This window comes from Populus nigra, chromosome 19 (assembly GCF_951802175.1).
Source record: "Populus nigra chromosome 19, ddPopNigr1.1, whole genome shotgun sequence".
Classification (NCBI taxonomy): Eukaryota; Viridiplantae; Streptophyta; class Magnoliopsida; order Malpighiales; family Salicaceae; genus Populus; species Populus nigra.
This window is the reverse complement of record NC_084870.1, coordinates 2,580,650-2,599,758: the sequence shown is the minus strand read 5'-3', so window position 1 is coordinate 2,599,758 and position 19,109 is coordinate 2,580,650. Positions and strand designations below refer to the sequence as shown.

The window sequence follows — 19,109 nt, the reverse complement described above, 5'->3', positions numbered from 1 at the left end:
CGCTGAAACACTTCAAAATTAAAACATTCCATTCCAATTGAAAAAACAAAACACCTATCAAAACAAAATTGACAACTTTATTTAAAAAGAAAAAACAATTACAAAGGTCAGGTTACTAAGTCAAGTACACCTGAGGTTTTTTCCTTGTAAGGCTTCTGTGCTTGACTCTCTCTTTTTATATTGTTATTATTTAAAAATAAAAAGCTTTTTGAGTTAAAAGATTATAATGATATTTGAAAATAATTAGATGATATAATATTTTCAAATTAAATTAGAGGTTTTTAATGATGCTGTTTCATGTTTTTAATGGAATGCTAGTAATTATTTTATGAATGATTATATATAAAACTAATATACAATATCATGCTTAAAACAAATCCCTTATAGACATTCAATAAAAATAAAATATTTATTTTTTTATTATAAAGTTCTTATACAATTTTTTCAAATTAATTATTTTTTATTTTCATATTTAGTAGCATAAATATTATTAAAGCATTTTTTTCTTTTTTTTTTATTTGAACTTGTTTTCCAAATTATCACGAGTCTTTATTAATAAATAAATAAAAATTTTAAAAATGCATAGAATTTCTAGTTCAATTCATTCTAAAAACTTCCACATCACAAAAAAGCTCACATCATTTCCGCTATTGTTAACCTTTATGCCAAACAGAGCTTTAAGAATTTAAGTTCAATTCATTGCTCATCTGGATAAAAGAAAACACTTGATGCGACACTGTTCCACTAATACGGTTCCCTGTTTGGTGCATCTAACTTTATAGAAGGCCAACAACTGCGACGACTGTTTTTTATCAACATTAACAAAAAAAAAAAAATTCTAGAAGAGGAGGGCAGGTTTTACTCTACTCTTTACTATTTTTTAATATTGAATTTATTAAAAATTAAACTTTATAATTTATTTTATATAGGTTATTATAGTCTCATGGTCCAATATGTGGATTGGTAGGGTAACTCGGGTGAACCCGAATCAATTTAATATGTTGTTGTTTCAATATTTATATAAAAAATCATCTTGAATATTTATTTTAAGTCAAATTATGTTTTTACCGTTATTCAGATTATCTTTAGACTCGTCAAGTCAATCGGGTTATATAAAATCAATCCCCACACAATTCAAAAAAAAATTTTACTAAAAAAAACATTAGCGAAACCTCGACTTTTTTTACGTTAAAAAATTAATTAATTCAACTCGTAATATTACTAACTCTCCAATGTTATATGTACACCTTGAGACAAGAAAAGATTTTTAGATAAAAATGATTTGTGATTAGAATTCTTATTTAATTGGTTAATTAGAATATTTATTGTAAAGTTTGAGATGTTATGTGAGATTTCAAAATATAATTTATATTATTTTTAAACATTAGAATTCTTTTTAATTTGAAATTTGCAGAAATCCACATTACTTTATACTTAATTTTATTAATTAGAATGTGATAGTGAAATTTGAATTCATGACCATTTGATCATCAAAACTCTGATACTATGTCAAATAACCATTTTAATCCAGAAATTTAAGTTGTTAAATGAAGTTGAAAGATATGATTTATATTATTTCTTAACAGAATATAATAGTTTGATTTTATATTTATCTTATAGTCTCTCTATAAACATAATGTTTATGTATTCAAAATCAAGATTAAATATGCTAATGTTTTAAACTATATAGAAGTTTAATTTTTCTCTCTCTACATGTAAGAACAAATAAATTTTAATTTCCATCCTAAGTTCATGGATGGAGTGTCTTTATACTAAATACATTTTGTATTAATAAACTCCTTTAACTTTTATTGTAGTCTCCATTTCCTCCCACCATCTATTTTCATCAAAATTTATCCTTAAAAGTAATATAAAATATTTTAAATTTTAATTTAATTCCTAATTTTTTTAATATCTTAATTTTATCTAAAAAATATAAAAAAAATGAGAAAAATAGAATATCAATAAAAAAGAAACTTATTCACAAAAAAATTATGATAAAAAAAGGAGTTTTTTACCATCAACACCTTCAACCAATCATTTAATAATTGAAAAACAAGATTAAATTAAAAATAAATATGATTGTTTTTTATGGACCATTAACCACTATATCTTCAACGTATTTTTTCCAACACCATCATATCAACGAGTTATAACTAATAATTTATTAATATCAACAATCAAATCTTAAACAAGAACTATAAATAAATAAAAAAACAAATTTGAAGTTATATATTGTGTGAATTTGGAGTGTGAGTTTCTACAAAGGCAGGCGTGAACTCCATTAATCATGTACTCGAATTGATTTGTCATGATTCCAAAAGAGAAGGAGGGAAAACGTGATGGTGAGGGGGGAGAGTGAGTGAGAAGGAGGGTAAAGGCTTCAGCACTAAAATTGAAATCTTGATTTTTATTCTTTGTAGTATTTATGAAAGAAAGAAAAAATGATGTTGTTGTTGAATTGGAATTTGATAGGGTGTGAGAATTTTCCGAGAAACGACATGTTGTTCAAGTTTACTCATACTTGTTTGACCGACAATAAATGTGCTTTATATTATTTTTTTTTGTTTTTGTTTTTCTAATTTCAATTCTTTTGTTTTTATTTTTTGATATTTTTTAGTGACTTTAATATACATAAACTTCTAGGAAAACTTATTACAAAACTGGTCAAGGACCCATGATTTTTTTAATTCTCTCTTAAGAATCCAAAGAGAAATCGCTTTTATTTTTTATAAAATAGAAAAATTAGGTTAATTAATTTTTTTTATAAAATAGAAAAATTAATTAACCTGTCTGATCTGTCCTATTAAAAAATAGATTATTCTTTAGTGTTTAGTGTTTTAAACAACATAAAAGTTTAATTTCTCTCTTTACAAGTAAAAACAGATAAATTTTAATTTTCATGCTAAGTTCATAGATGGAGTGTTTTTATTTTACTATTAATATTTTGTATCAATAGACTCCTTTTAGCTTTTATTATAATCTCAATTTCCTCCCATTGTATATTTTCATCAAAACTTGTTTGTAATAGTAACATAAAATATTTTAAATTTCAATTTAATTCCTAAAATTTTTTAATATCTTAATTTTATCTAAAAAGTATAAAAAAAATAGAAAAAAATAAAAAATAAAATATCAATGAAAAAACAACTTATTCACAAAAACAATTATGATAGAAAGAAAGAGTTTTTTCCATCAACCAATCATTTAAAAATTGAAGAACAAGATAACGTTAAAAATAAATATAATTTTTTTTTATGAATGCTATTAACCGATGTTTTTACTGCACACTTTTACCAACACCATCTTATCAACTAGTTATAACTAATAATTAGCATATTCACTTATATTTTATACCGGTTAATAATAATTTTTTTAAATATAAAAAGATATTAAAAATATTAAAAATATTTTAAGTGTGTTGAATCTGATAATGATATTAAACCTAAAACCCAAATCTCTTATATTTGGTTGTCATGTTAGATCTAATAGTTTTGGGTCAGGTAGCTATGTCTAGACCTAACGTGTATTAAAATTTTTTGAAATAAAAAATAGAAAAGACAACGCTTCCTATGATAATATAAATATCTATAATATGATTTACAGTGCAAACACTTTATATCTATAGTGTGATTTATAATGCAAATATTCTATGTACATAATACCAACATAATAATTTTTTCACGTGTTTATTTTAACATATAGTATAATTTATTAATATCAACAATCAAATCTTAAACAAGAACTATAAATAAAAAACTAAACGAATTTGAAGTTATATAATGTTTGAATTTGGAGTGCGAGTTACTACAAAGGCGTGAAGTCCAATAATCATACTAGAATTGATTTGTCAAGATTCCAAAATAGATGGAAGGAAAACGTGATGGTGAGGGGAGAGGGTAAAGGCTTCAGCATTAAAATTGAAAGAGACTAAAATCGAAATCTTGATTTTTATTCATTGTAGTATTTATGAAATAAAAAATGATGCTGTTGTTGCTGTTGAATTGAATTGATAGGGTGTGAGAATTTTCCAAGAAACTAACACATTGAAGTTTGCACATATTTGTTTGACCAATAAATGAACTTTATATTATTTTTATTTTTTGATATTTTTAGTGGCTTTAAGATATATATTCAAGGATAAAAATTGTCGATCGGTTTTTTTTTAAAATTATTTTTAAGAATAAAATGGAAATCATTTTTAATTTTTTTGTAAAATAAAAAATTAAATTGATTTAGATTAATATGAATCAATCCCGTCCAACCTGTAACGTAGAATTTATATCGTGTTCACCTAGGATGTGATTTAAAAACTATAGTATGATATATTTCAGCATTACATGTAATCTAGTCTATATCGGGTCTCCAAGATTTTAGTGCAATTTTAAATATTGAGTGTGATGAGGAAGGGAAAAGGAGAAAAGTGATCTGGTAAGGTTAAGGGATACAGGGAAGTGTTTGGAAATGTGGTGTAAATCGTGTTTTTTTTTAAATTTAAATTATTATATTTTGTTTAAAATAAATTTATTTTATATTTTAAAATTATTTTGATATATTGATATTAAAAATAATTTTTATTTTTTTTATTTTAATAAAATCTTAAATAAAAAACACTTTAAATCAATATAGTTACAATACTTCAGACGTACCCTTATCCTATAGGAAGGAATGTGCGTGAAGCTAAGTCACCCACTCTTGTCCGTGTTATACGAAAGCTTGTAAAAAGAGGCGATGGTTGCAACTCCTTCAACGGCTTATTAAAATGCCCACCAAGTACTAAAAAGTGGCTAATTTAATTATTGTTTTTATATTTTAAAAATATATATTTTTAAGATTCAATATTTTTATTTATTTTTAATATATTTTTATAACATCAATAATAATCTTAAAAAATATTATTTTAATAAATTTTCAATATTCTAAAAAACAACCTCTCATACCCTGTAAATGTAATCAAGAGCCAATTGGATGACGACAGCTTTTATGCTCTGTAAATTACTGAATCCACTGCGTTTCTTTTTCATTAAAAAAACACTCTGTTTCTTACACGTATGCATACACATCTCCACCACTCTGTTTCTTACACGTATGCATACACATGTCCACTACTACAAGACAGGCGCAGCCAAAATGCTGTTCAACTGTTTGTGTCTCATGTGGTGCGAGTATTATATGCTCTAGCTGTGTGCATGACGGAGCAATTTCCCACTAGCTCCACTTTCTCATTATATTGTGTGGGATATCTTCTAATCTGGTTTTCTTAGAGTAAGTTTATTTATTAAAAATATTTTAAAAAAAATTAATTTTTTTTATTTTTTTTTATTTCAAATTATTTTTTTAGTATTTTAGATTGTTTTAATGTGCTAATATAAAAAATAATATCTTAATTTTATTTTTTATTTTTTAAAAATCATTTTGATATCAATATATCAAAATAATCTAAAAATATAAAAAAATATTAATTTAAAGCAAAAAAAATAATTTTTTTTTTAATTTTTTTAAAAACATTTTTATAACGCAAAAATAATCAGGACCTTAATATGTATCCATAAGACAACCAAAATTCGTCCTCTATTCTCATCTTCAAAACTTAATAACATTAGATCCAAGCAATCTTGATGATTTATTGAAACCCAATTAATTCATGATTTGTGCCATGTAAAACTTTCAAGATTCCAAAGGAAATAGTGGTGCTATGTGGAATTTAATTGTATATAGAAATATATTAAAATAATATATATTTTTTAAAATTTATTTTTATATTAATATACTAAAATGATTTAAAAATATATATAAAAATAATAATTTAATACCATTATCATCATGTAATGGTCTTGATAATTCAACAAGTCTTTCAAGTAGAGCACCCAGAGATTCCCATTTTCTCTCATCTCTCGGTGGGAATCAAGATTGCATCGCTTCGTCAAAAAGAAGAACTTCCTTTTCATTTCTCCTGTTTTCACAGTTAACTAATGGCCTGAAATGGCTTCTGGGTTATTTCCTTCTCTTGCAAACACAAAATCACTAAAGAATGATCTGTTTTTTTTTATATATATATCAAGAACTCAGTACTGAGATGCTGATATGTGTGCTTGGATTTCTTGCTATACAATTTGTTCTTATTACACTGCTGGCGTCGCCATAGCCCCCAACAAGGTGTAATAGCCTACTAAGCCTTTTAAGTTCAATTTTTGACTCATGAGTCAATTGATCTCACCTTCCTATGCTTTGATTTTCTTGTTTTTAGTTAAACCATAAAAGGCAATCACAAGTCAGATGGTTGGTGGTTTGACCATACAGTTCATCCAATTTTGATTTATTAAGGGTTTCTAGCATACAAGAATTAACATAGTAGTTGGCACAATAGTAATTGCACCGTAGCGGTAAATAGTGAAATCATCATGTGTCCATAGTGTTTGCTATATGATTTCTTCCGCGTCTCTTCAGAGTTTTTGTTAATTGTTAACAAGGCTGAAGATCATCCTTAACCCAAATCAACAGAACTTTACATTGTATCCAAAAAGAAAGCTTACCATGACGTTCAATTTCCATTTGCCATGTGGTTTTGGAGAGGGTTCTTTTGGTGAGAAAACTACAAGCAGAAAAGATGGAATCATGGGCAACGAATCAAAGTAACAATATGTCATGATTTATTCTTTCCTGCCCAGTAAAATAAAATATTGGCTGGCCGGCTTCTAAAGTTCTAATAGTTCTTTAAAGAGTCGTGTCTCTTCGAAGCATGCACTAGTATATTAATAATTGGGAAACAGTACTTTAGTTTAATAAAATAAGACGATTATTCTAGCAATCACTTGCCTACCCCATATGCTATGATTGGAAATCTTGGTCACAGAAAGCTCGAATATGTCATAGATTCTTCCTCAGAAATCAACTTGATTGTATCAGGTGAAGACAGTTTGAATTTTCCATTTCCCACGGGAACATTCTTGTGGTGTATCCTGTAAAACTGTTTTGACAATTTTGAAAAGTAGTTGATGAGACTTGAATTTGGTAGGTTATCAGCAAAATGTATCGTATCTGGTTTGCTGCAGAAACAATGGTCTTCATTTGGTTTCTGATCTTCCTGTTCTTCAATCCAATCAATGCTCGACAATACTATGACCCGTCGGATTGTTCAGAAAATACAAGCTATCCAGGTTCAAGATACACTTGCAATCATTCCTATCAGCATCCATGCCAAACATTTTTAGTCTACAGAGCCAGCCACTATTTCAAGACTATCTCAGATGTCTCTCAATTGTTTCAGCTAGATCCTGCTGAGCTACTTCACTTAAACAATCTTAAATCTCAGCTGAAAGTACTCGAACCAGGTCGAGAAGTTCTTGTTCCGATCAAATGTTCTTGCCTTGGCCAGTTCTTCCAGGCAACTTTCAACTACACAGTTCCAGAAAACAGTACAGTTGATCTCTCGGATATTGCTTGCAGAATTTTCGAAGGTTTAGCAAAACCAGGCACCCTTGTCGAGGAAAACACATCTGAAGGAAATAATGTTGAGGTTGGTACTAAGCTTCATGTGCCCTTGAAATGTGCGTGTCCGGATAATTCTAGTAACAGCAGTGGAGTCAAGTACCTTGTGACCTACCCTTTGGTAAAAGGCGATGAACCAAGCATACTAAGTGAAAAATTTAGCATCTCTCCCGTAGATTTATGGGTCGCTAATAATTTTCAACCTTGGCAAACTATATATCCAAACACAACTGTCTTAATTCCCTTGAAAACAGACCCTGTCATTAATTTCAGTATCCCACGCTCTCCACCTCCAAGTCCTGGTTTTCTTCCCACAATTTTAGTTCAGAAAACCACCAACACAAAGTTACGGAATCTGTACATTGCAGGATCAGTTGTTGGCTTTATTCTGCTACTAGCTGCATTGATTGTATGTGGGTTGCATGTGAAGGCCTTGCGCAAATTTAAGGTTGTGAAGTTACAGTCCTTCAATACTAGAAGTTCTCAACTTTCATGCCCAACACCAAGTTCTCCTAGATCAGGACAATTAACAGGTCGAAGCTCAGCAACTTCTTGTTTATCTCCTGATCTTCTTGCTGGCATTAAGTATTCCTTGAGAAACTATAGCATTGAGGACCTCAAGAGAGCGACAGATGATTTCAGCGAAGAAAGGAAGATTGGGGATCAAGCCTACAAGGGGTTGAATATGGATAATGCGGAAATGATGATCAAGCTGATGAGATTTGAACAGACCCGCCAAGTTATCGATATACATTCGAAAATCAACCACATAAATATTCTGAATTTGCTTGGTGTTTGTTATGGAGAGAATGACTATTCTTGGTCCTACCTCGTGTTCGAGCTACCTAGCAATGGCTGCTTGAGGGACTTGTTATCTAATTCATCGAATCCTCTGCGATGGGATAAACGAACTCAGATAGCTTTTGACATTGCTACAGCTCTTCACTATCTACATTATTGCATTTTTCCAACTTATGCTCACTTGAGTGTCAACAGTAGAAATATTTTTGTAACAACAGATTGGAGAGCAAAGCTTACAAATATCAGAACCAACCCTGCTGTTGGATCTTACAGAGGAAATGAAAACATAGAGAGTGTCAAAGGATGTGTTGCGCCGGAATACGTTATCAATGGCTCGGTTTCTGAGAAAGTAGATATTTTTGCGTTTGGAGTTGTTCTACTTGAGCTCATCTCAGGAAAAGATGACGTTGATGGAAAATCATTCAAAGAATGTATTGCTTTTTTGGGCGGGAAAACTACTGAAGGTGGCTGTTTCGATGGATTGAGGAGTTTCATGGATCCATGTCTGAAGGAGGATTATCCTCTTGCCGAGGCCTTATGTTTAAATGTTTTGGCAAAGGCATGTGTTGAAGAAGACCCTTTACATAGGCCATCTATGGATGATATCTTGAAAGTTCTTGTCAGAATGGTACGATGATATAGTATATCTTTTTTGTAGTAGGAATTAGTCCATGATTGATGAATTTTGTTGCTAGAATTCTCCCTCGTAGGCTCAAAATCAGTTTGTTTATGTTATGGCACATTTGGATTCTTCTTCATCTTTCGTTTGTTTCATGTTTTCCCATTTACGTGAAGAAACATTGACCATTCTTGAATGATGAGAACTTGGGACCATAAGTTTAAAAATTTTCCAGGTGATAGATGTTAAACTTTGACCATCTCTTAAGAGTTAAAAGGCAAATCAATACATGGCAGTGGGATTATCTTTCCTTCTGTAGTCATTGAAGACAGTGATATTTAGAAAAAGGCATCCCATGGTGACTTCACTTGTAGAAGTTTGTGGGATTTTATGAGGGAAAAACGTAATAGAGTGGGGACTGGTTTAAGATACTTTAGGTTCTTCTTGAATCCCTAGATATAGCTCTGTGGCCTTGTTAGCTACAACTAAAGAGAAGCAGGTGAGAATGGCAAGGGCAATGGCTCCTACATGTGAATTAGCAAAGTTGAAAGTGAGAGCAGGGATCATCATTTCTTTGATTACATACACGCCTGTTAAAGATATTATGGTGAGAGATTTTGCTGATTAGCAATATTATTAATAGGCTTGTTGATGATATGGTTGAATTTGGTCATGCAAAGCAATTTAAGCAGAAAAGGAGTTTCATTGCTAGCCGCAGAAAGGAACAAGAGAGTTCACAAGGCTCTCAAAGATCAACCATTAGCATGGTTTGCTCCAAGAAGCTAGCGGTAAAGGATTCCATGTCTTCCCATATTTGTAGAAGATGAGCATCACATTCAAATAAACGATAAAAAGAAAGATCAACAATATTGAAATTCATGAAGATAGAGTATATTCATGTATAAACATATAATAGTAGGCAATAAATGAACGAAGAAATTAAAATGAAAAATAACCTAGAGCTACAAGTAAAATCAGGTAATCTACTGCAAATAACACTGTTGGTGATCCATCCAACTCTCCTTTATTTCTATATATATAGCTGTAATCACTAATGCCGGGAAAAATGAAGCTTGAAGTAATTTGTTTAGTCATCCTTGTCTTCTGGTCTAAAAAGTTTCACCGTTCGACTATTTATTGGTTGTATTTGTCTTGCATTGGTGTCTGATTCCTGCAAAATGTTCATCAAATGATATCAGCATACATAATAGGTCAAATACCAATAATGAACAAGCAAGATTGGAAGTAAAGAGAATCTAATTGAAATAATTAATATTCAAAGAATTCTAATTTCCCATATAAATTTATTCCTGTTTTATATATGGGAAATATTCAAGGTTAGGATGGGAACTCACATCATGAACAGCTACACGAAGCATTCTAACTTGTTCTCTTGTGGCAGTCCTCACCTAACAGGGTATTTTGTAATATTTAGAACAAAATACAGTTACATCATGAACATAATTTAAAGTTTATCAATGTTTTTGATTAGGTAAGATCTAAACCTTTCTAACAATGGTCCACAGAACATTTTCAGTGCAAGGTGGAATTGTAAGGGAGCCAATGTATCTGTAATACTTTCTGCTGCCTATCTTGATGTTCCTTGGATCAACTACTCCCGCCACTGTATCTCGTTCATAGGTGCCAGCAACCGATTGTAATTGTTTTGTCAACTAATTAATGAAAAACATGATTAGAGAGAATTAAAGAGAGATAATTACGCAGAGGCTGGTGTGTGTGTGTGTATGATGCTTACAGATGACAGGAAAGAGTCTGGCCTTCCTATCATGTACATAATCCCAACAACAGCAACCTTTCCATCAAGGCTCTCATGAACCATGTGCAACTCTAAAGCAAGCCTGTATAGAGTTACAGGTGAAAGATTTTGAGTTAGTGCTATAATGCTGTTGCCTGCTTATACATAGAGAGAGGGAGATAAATTGGGAAATTAGAGAATTAAATACCTCTTGCCATTGATTGTATGTTCCGAAGGTGAATGCCAGTGGCACTGTTTGAGTAGATATTCAGTTCCATTTATTTCAATGCTTCCTGCAGCACCTTCCCATTTCAGCTGCATCCACAAACAATAATAAAATTAGAATTAAACACAGAAAGATGAAACTGTATATAGTTTTGTTGATTTCAACGCTGCCTAGTTGCTTATAGGTAGGTAAAAACATCTCGCCAATAGGGCACCTTATGACATGGTTTGTGAATACAATCTTGCAACTAATAAGATAGCTGCAATTTACAAGCCTGGAGAGATGAGACGATGATCATTTCTGGAAAATCTTTCTAATGCCTTTGGTATTTATTTTAACCAGAGGAACTGGAATCAATACTAGAATGATCCATCGTATTAATTATAGCTTTTGTTGTAGTTCTACTAGTATATTTCCTAATATATTACAGGTTCGAATATCCTTCCTTCCTTACCATCATATCATGGCCCCGATTCCTAAGAGTGGCATTAGCAGGCTTGTAACTTCTACTGAGTCTCCCCAAATGGGACACCACATCGACTCTTTGGCTCAGCAGATCGATAGGAGACTGCATAGATCCATTGCTACAAGCACCCCAATCAGGGTGAATCCTTCCCCAGTTAGCAGGTCCCTTCTCCCCATTTGGATCATAATTAAAGTCTGCCTCGTCCTCTGCGCCACAACAAATGGAAAAAACAAACAATTTATCAACTTGTAAGTATAAATTATTCTCATGTTTGGTACTTGGTTTAATACAAGTAAAGAATTGCATGCTTCACCAAATAATTTCAAAAAAAGTTGCGAATCTTGATCTGTTTCTTGTTCAAGAAATTGAATACTGTCTAGAATTCTTTCAACTTCAAAAAATCAATAATTAAAAACAAGAAAACAAAATACTTACACATGGTACTAATTTAAAATTTGTAGTTTATAGCGAAAATGAAACAAACCCCTCATAACATTGCTAAGAAATAACATGATAGTTTATGGAGAAGTTGAACAAAAAAGTATAATAATCAAGGCCGTGTTGCCCTATAACTAGTGATGCCATGAGAACTGCAGCCTCACCAACTTCTTGAGATGTTGCCGGGAGGATACGCGAAACAAGAACGAGGAAGAAAGTGATCAAAAAGAGGAGCTGGATTGCTAGCTTTCCCATGTCTTAGATCAAACTTCTTTGCAGTTCGAAGTTCTTTCTTTTCTGGTATTCGACTAATTTGAAGTAGTTGTGTGGAGATAAACGAAGAGTTTGCCATCGGCATATTTATAGAATAAATATGGAAACAGCCAACTGCGACGCGTTGACAGACGTTCTAAATTTCTTCCAAGAGCTGGCGCTGCCGACAAGTATGAACACAGGAACCTCAATGTGAAACATGCTACTCGAATGACTGTAGTACTTGTTTCTTGAGGGTCTTATTGTTACGAGTAAATATTCTTACAAGAAATTTCAGGTGGTCTTCTAGAGGTGTCAATTTCTATAATTTCATTGGACAATCAAATGTCAATGGTGACGAATGCTGGTTTTGGCAAAATTATTTACAATAATTGATAAGTCGCTGCTCCGCGATGCATGATGGCAATGGTGGTGGGTGGGAGGCGGTGGTTTGATCAAAGCTCGTATAATGGGAAGAAGAAACCTGATTATTTTTGTATTAGTTAAGGAGGCCATTAACACCTAACCAAGAAAAACAGAAGTCATTGAACACTCCTTTTCTTAATTTATGATACATCTTCTTGAATGCAAGGCGAACTATCGATCTCGCAATTGACTTGACTGAAGAAATACAAATATATAATAATATATAATAATACATGCTGAAGCGACGTGAATTTTGACACAATGCCGTCTTTTCAATAACACGAGGGAAATAGATATATTTTAATTAATTTTTTTATTTTTTAAAAGTTATTTTTAAAACAATTTAAAATATACAAATATTAATTTAAAACAAAAAAAATAAAAATATTTTAAATTTTTTCAAAATATCTAAATCTTTTTCTACCGTTTTCAAAATATGTTTTGACATTTTCTTCCATTCAGGAATCGTCTCCGATGCTCTAAAAAAATATATTTTTTAATTAGTTACCGAACCAAAAATCAATACAGGAATTTTCTTTATCACTGTGTAAAGATGAGCTTAATTATTTCTGTATTGATTAAGGAAGCTATTAACACCTAATTAACCAAGAAAAGGCAGAAGTCATCGATCTAACACTCTTTTTCTTAATTTTTGAATCTAGAAACTAAATGCAACGCAAACTATGGTAGTTGAGTTGATCTCGCAATTGACTTAACAGAAGAAATACAAATATTTAATAATATATGTTGAAACAACGTGCATCTTCAAATATTACCGTGTTTTTTCAATACGAGGTAAATGCGCCTTCTGCTACGTTATATTCTTTACTAATAATAGTTGAATTTGTTTTTAAAAATAATATATTTTTTATTTTTTAAACTTTATTTTTTATATTATCATATCAAAATAATTTAAAAATATAATAAAATTTAGAAATATGGTTGGATCGCAATACCAAAAATTATTTAAATTTTTTCTACCATTATATGCGTTCATGTCTAAAACTTTCGAATAATTCTCTCAAAACAACTTGTTTTGACATTTTCCTTATTTGAGAAATAAAAATAAAATAAAAACTAAAATGGAAAATAAATTTACTGTACACATAGACTGATTATTATTCACTGTGAATAGACTTCTTTTTCAGTTCTGGGTCGTCGAATTTTCTTTTGTGATTGTTTTTTTTATAAATTAATTATTTTTTAAAATTTTATTCTTTATTCAGGAATTTATAATTATCTTCTATTTCAATTATAGTCATTATTTTTTTTAATTATTATATTTAGTTTTTAATTTTTTTGTACAATTTTTTTTTTAATTTCTTCTTTCAATATTTAATTAGTTGAGGACTGGATTTTGTGACTTTTTAAATATAGAGCTTTTAATTTAATAACTTTGATTACGAGTTTAAAAAGTTGATGCTGATTGATTTTTTTAAAATTTATTTTTTTAAAAAAATTTTTTTTTGTGATTTTTATTATTTTTTTTATCGGATTATCTTAATTTTATAATTTAAATTGTAAATTTAGTGAATTAACACAGATTGGTTCACTCTTTATTACGTGTCATTTTGACTTAGACTATTTTGTTGTCTTTTGATATTTAATAAATGAAAAATTGAGTTGTATTGTATTTTTTGTTTGAAGAAACAGTTTTGTTTTTCTAAGTTATCGTGATAGCTTTCTGATCCTAATGAATTAATAAGCTCGATCGGTACAATTTTTGTTTTTAAGAGAACCTTCTACTGCCTTCAAGATTGATAAGCAGAAGAAATCAAATAACTTGGAAAATTCAATATTTGTATTATATGATGGTTTGCACCTGTGGATGACGACGTACGTATCTTTGAATGATGTATCGATCCTCAAATGACCTAAGCTCGTTGAACTGTGACTAGAAGGGGAGTGGCGGAGCAGCCATTATTGTCAAATGGAAGCTCAACTGCAAAACAAGAAAACTATGGTTTCTTGTTCGTCGTTGGATCTTCAAAGAAAGTTGCTGGCTGGAAATGTCAAGAGCCTACAAGGAAATTTTCAAATTTGTACGCGTATACGAGTCAGCACTCTTGTTGGTATTTGCCTTCTGATGCAATGAATTTATATATTTTGTGCATTGCTCGGAAGAACCACTTTTTATATCCAGATAGTTGAATGTTGAAACAAAGAGAAGGACGAAGCTGCCTTTCTAGCTTTCCACGTTACTTGGGGAACACATCCACGTGGAATTGTTGCCTTCTCTTTGATTTGGCTAAACACACAGCTGGTTCTTGAACACAGACAGAGTTGGTTCTTGAACACAGACAGAGTTGGTTCTTGAACTCCTTCATTCATCTCTTAAATGTGTTCGTGTCTGTCTGTGTGTGAGATGGTTTTGTACGCTAGGCTCTGTTTCTAAAATTGTTTTTTCGTTTTTTTTTTTTCAAAATATTTTTTTTAATGAGTTGTTTTTAGTATTTTTAGATTGTTTTGATGTGATGATGTTAGAAATAATTTTTTAAAAATAAATAAATATTATTTTAATATATTTATAATAAGAAAAACCTTTAAAAAACACCAACTAACTACCTAACTAATGAATTTCCAAACACCCTTTAAATAACTGACATTTTCTAATGTAACCAAACCACCACTAGATGGCAAACGCGTAAACTAGCACTCGGAAGAAAAGGTTAGTTCAACAATGTAAAATAACACACAAGTCACAAGGGGCCAAATAAATAACATATTTACGAAGTTTGTCATAGAGGCATTCGTTCCACCCTTCCAACCTACCAATAATTATATTGTCACCATTCCATCACTTTCACACCTTTTATTTTTCTATTTATCAAATACAAAAAAAAATGTTTTATGTAAAGTATTTCATTGGAAGAGAATTTTGATGTAAAATAAATTCCTTCCTAACTATTGATGGTGTAACCGTGCTGAATTTTTTTAAAGAGATAAACTAATTTTGGCATAGGATTTTTACTATTTCTATTACCATGAATTTACTGTTTTTTTTTTCTCATCTTTTGTTTTTTCTTTTCATAATCATAGTTTTTTTTGTTTTCTAGTTCAATCCTTTTACATTTATCTTATTGAGAATCGACTTTATAGTTTAGTATCAGTTCCTGTGTTAGACAAAAATCTTGATGGTGAGTTTATATTTGATTTGTAAAAATTAGTTTGGATTTTTCATTAGACAAATGATTGAAAATAAATGGATTAAAATTAAGCTTCAATTAAAAAGAAAACCTTTTTATGTGACAAAGAGGAAGGAAGCACGAAAATCAAGAAAGAGAAAGAGAAGAGGAAAAGAAAGGAAAGAAAAATTGATTGTCAAGAGGTTAATAGGGTACACACGCCGTCTTAATAGAACACTCATTACATCACGATTCCAATGGAATTAAGGAAGGAGTACTTCTAAGGTCGGAGAAGACTGTACAGATTTTCTTAATGTGACAGCTTTTCTCATTTGTTGACATATATATTGCACATGTCAGATCTTTTTTTTTTCTTCGTTCAATTTAGTCCTTAAATTTATAAATTATGAACCATAAATTTCTTGATGACTTACAATATTAATTTTTTTTTGTGACTTGAAGAAGAACACAACAAACAACAAATAAATTGTTTTATTTAAATCTAAGCGAACGAAGGCTAAAATATATAATTTAAAAGAATTAAAGAGTTTTTTTTTACCTTTCATAGTAGATAATATTTGGGACATCTCAAATTAGCAAGGTGAACAGACTCTTCAAAGAGAGGTAAAGTATAACATTTATCTTCCTTTGTTTCAAAGATTAGGTTTCGCAACAAACATTCCGAAATCTGTCCACTACCAATTCGCACCGTCATTATTGAATTATTAGGGCAACAATATGAACACATGTAAAACTTGAGCAAGCTATTTATCCCACTTCATCTCTTGATCTTCAAGCATGGCCTTCGCCGATAAAATTGTCGAGATGCATAAAAATCTGTCTAAATCTTAAATTTCCAAGCTTTCGAAGAGCACATGCCTGGTGTGTAGAATGTGAAATGAAAGCAACCAATTCCTCGGTGGTTTTTGTCAAATTAATATTTTCAAAGTTGAAGCCTTTTTGACTTTGACATACGAGTGAGATGACATGACAAGCAATCCTTTCCCCTTGAAAAGCAATCGAGTCCTCTTAATTTGAAGAAGGAAATTCTTGCTTAAAATGGTCTAAATATCGTGATGCAACTCTTGACCACAAGGTGGAAAACAAGTGCCGTTTCTTTTTCACCTCTTTATTTGTTTTTTCTTCATCATGTGGGAGAGAGTAGATATTCCTTCTTTAAGCCCGTGATTTTCATTTTAGAGTAATATCTGCTGTGTATGTTTGATAATATATTTGTGGTATGTTTTTTTTTTTTTTACATGTTTATTTTTGTGTTTAAAAAATATTTTAAAAAAAATTTAAAATTTATTTAAAATTAATATTTTTTGAAGTTTTCAGATCATTTTAATGTGTTAATATCAAAAATAATTTTTTAAAAATAAAAAAAATATTATTTTGATGTATTTTTAAATGAAAAACACTTTAAAAAACAATTATAACCACACTCTAAACAAGCACTGGGTGGTTTCTTATTCAAAATGCTGAATGATCTCTCTTGTACTCTTTCCTCACATATGAACAAACAATTTCCTATAAAAAATCATTTATATGGAAAGAAAGGTAATAATTTCTTATGTCTTAGGATTGATTATAGGAACAATTGTTTTATATTTTTGAATTTCAAAAAACGTTTTTACCAAACCACTGGAATGCATTACCACCCCCAATCTAATATCTTTTGATATAAGAAATAAAGAAATCACATCGCATTACTAAGGCAAACGTCATGCTTGACGAAAAGTGGCAGGAGACCACGAGCCAGGTACGGCATGAATGTTGAAAACTTCCGGGAAATTCTACAAATCTTCAAATTGTGTTTTTGATGCTAAGAATTGCCCGGTGTGCTGCACTCCATTTTATGAGTGACGGCAGGCATGACGCTTAGTAATCTTGAGAGACACCGGCTACTTTTTAGCCCAAAAAGAAGAAATGACATGTTGCAGAACCTACTGGAGAATATTTTTTTTAATGGTTATAAAAAATATAAGATTATTTTAATGTGTTGGTGTAAAAAATAATTTTTTAAAAATAAAAAAAATATTATTTTAATATATTTTTAAGTAAAAATATTTTAAAAAATAAATGCTATCACATTTCCAAAATAAAAAATAATAAATGTTAAGTGATTTCTAGTTTTTGGAAAGATGACTATCAAATAAATGTTAATAACAAATGCTATCAAATAAATAAGAATAATGAGATTCGAACTTGTGATCGCTTGGTCATTAAAACTTTGATACTATGTCAAAGAATCAATTCAACCAAAAAGCTTAAGCTATCAGGTGAGATCCCAAGATATAATTTATATTATTCTCTAACAAACATTAAAATTTTAAAGAAAAAAATGCTAAAAAAATAAGGACAAAAAGGAATAGAACCCACAATAATAAAACCATAATTGTATATGTGACTTGCTGGCTTCCCGACTTTGTTTCTTTTTTATCTTTATATATACTTACATTTCATCAAAAAAAAAAACCATAAACAAAAAATCTTTAAAGATTAAAAAAACCCTTAACCATAAAGTACATATATAGCTACAATCACATGTATTGTTATCAATTGACTTTCTTTTACCTCACTTTAACTTTAGTTACACCTGGTCTATATTATCATAGTTGGCCTGACTACCTATTTAATCCCTAATACCCGGTGCCTTGTGTCGCACATCCCCGCGTGGTGTTTGTTGGCGATTTTCATTTGTTATGTTGATGATTTGGGAGTCGTCACCTAGTATTTCATTGAGGGGTTATTAAGAAACCCAAGTGTATTGGTCTTATCAGAAATTCACGGGTACGAGACTGGTTGTGACTAGGGAAGGTATTAGCACCTCTAGCACACCCTACCTGAGGGAAGCTGTTTCATGATTTGATGTGATAAAAAAGTTTTAAAAATTTTGTCTTTTCATCGGATATTAGGAATACGACTTACATGTAAGTTCATAATCCTTAATCGTGAGTAATTAATACATAAAAGTGTATTTTTATCAAGGTTTTATATCATCATTTTTTGCACTTAAAGTATCAATAACTCCTTAACTAGAGTATGCTTTACAATAACAAGTATGATAATATAAGATACCTTTAATTTATGGTAAATGTTCATTTTAAATGCAGGCCTATCACATAAATCAAATGATTGATTGATGAGTTTAACCACTAAAATTGAGAAGACAAAGAGAGGGTTAAGCTTAGAAAAGAGATGCTGGTTGAATTCAAATTGGAACACCATTCGGTTATTGGATCATAACTGGATCTTTAGAACTTGAATTTAGGTCTGGTTTACATGGATAGAAAGTTAAGACATATGCCTAAAACTTTCATGAAGAGTCCAAGATTCAAAAGGACTGTTTTCAAGTTCGAATTGTAGCAACAACAGAGAAGTTGGAATCTGTCCTGTAGCCCAGACACTGTTCCATGTTCAACCCATATCTCGAGTTCTAGAAGTCCAAATGACCTCATTCTTGTTTTGTTGGAAAGCTGAGACAATTCCCTAGAACTTTCATGGGGACC

General features: G+C 30.4%; 2 protein-coding genes across 2 annotated transcripts; one reads left to right on the top strand and one right to left on the bottom strand.

Annotated features, from left to right (window-relative positions):
• Positions 1-6,882: 6,882 nt before the first annotated feature.
• Positions 6,883-9,015, top strand: LOC133679292 (lysM domain receptor-like kinase 4). Its single transcript, XM_062101835.1, has one exon. The coding sequence runs from the start codon at positions 7,028-7,030 to the stop codon at positions 8,924-8,926; it is 1,899 nt and encodes a 632-aa protein (XP_061957819.1). The 5' UTR covers positions 6,883-7,027; the 3' UTR covers positions 8,927-9,015.
• A 741-nt stretch (positions 9,016-9,756) lies between these two features.
• Positions 9,757-12,573, bottom strand: LOC133679910 (alpha carbonic anhydrase 7-like). Its single transcript, XM_062102643.1, has 7 exons — positions 11,959-12,573; positions 11,345-11,562; positions 10,873-10,979; positions 10,665-10,767; positions 10,414-10,581; positions 10,264-10,317; positions 9,757-10,079 (listed from the first exon to the last, which is right to left on the bottom strand). Exons 1-7 carry the CDS (start codon positions 12,047-12,049, stop codon positions 9,996-9,998), a joined length of 825 nt encoding a protein of 274 aa, XP_061958627.1. The 5' UTR covers positions 12,050-12,573; the 3' UTR covers positions 9,757-9,995.
• Between the last annotated feature and the right edge of the window lie 6,536 nt (positions 12,574-19,109).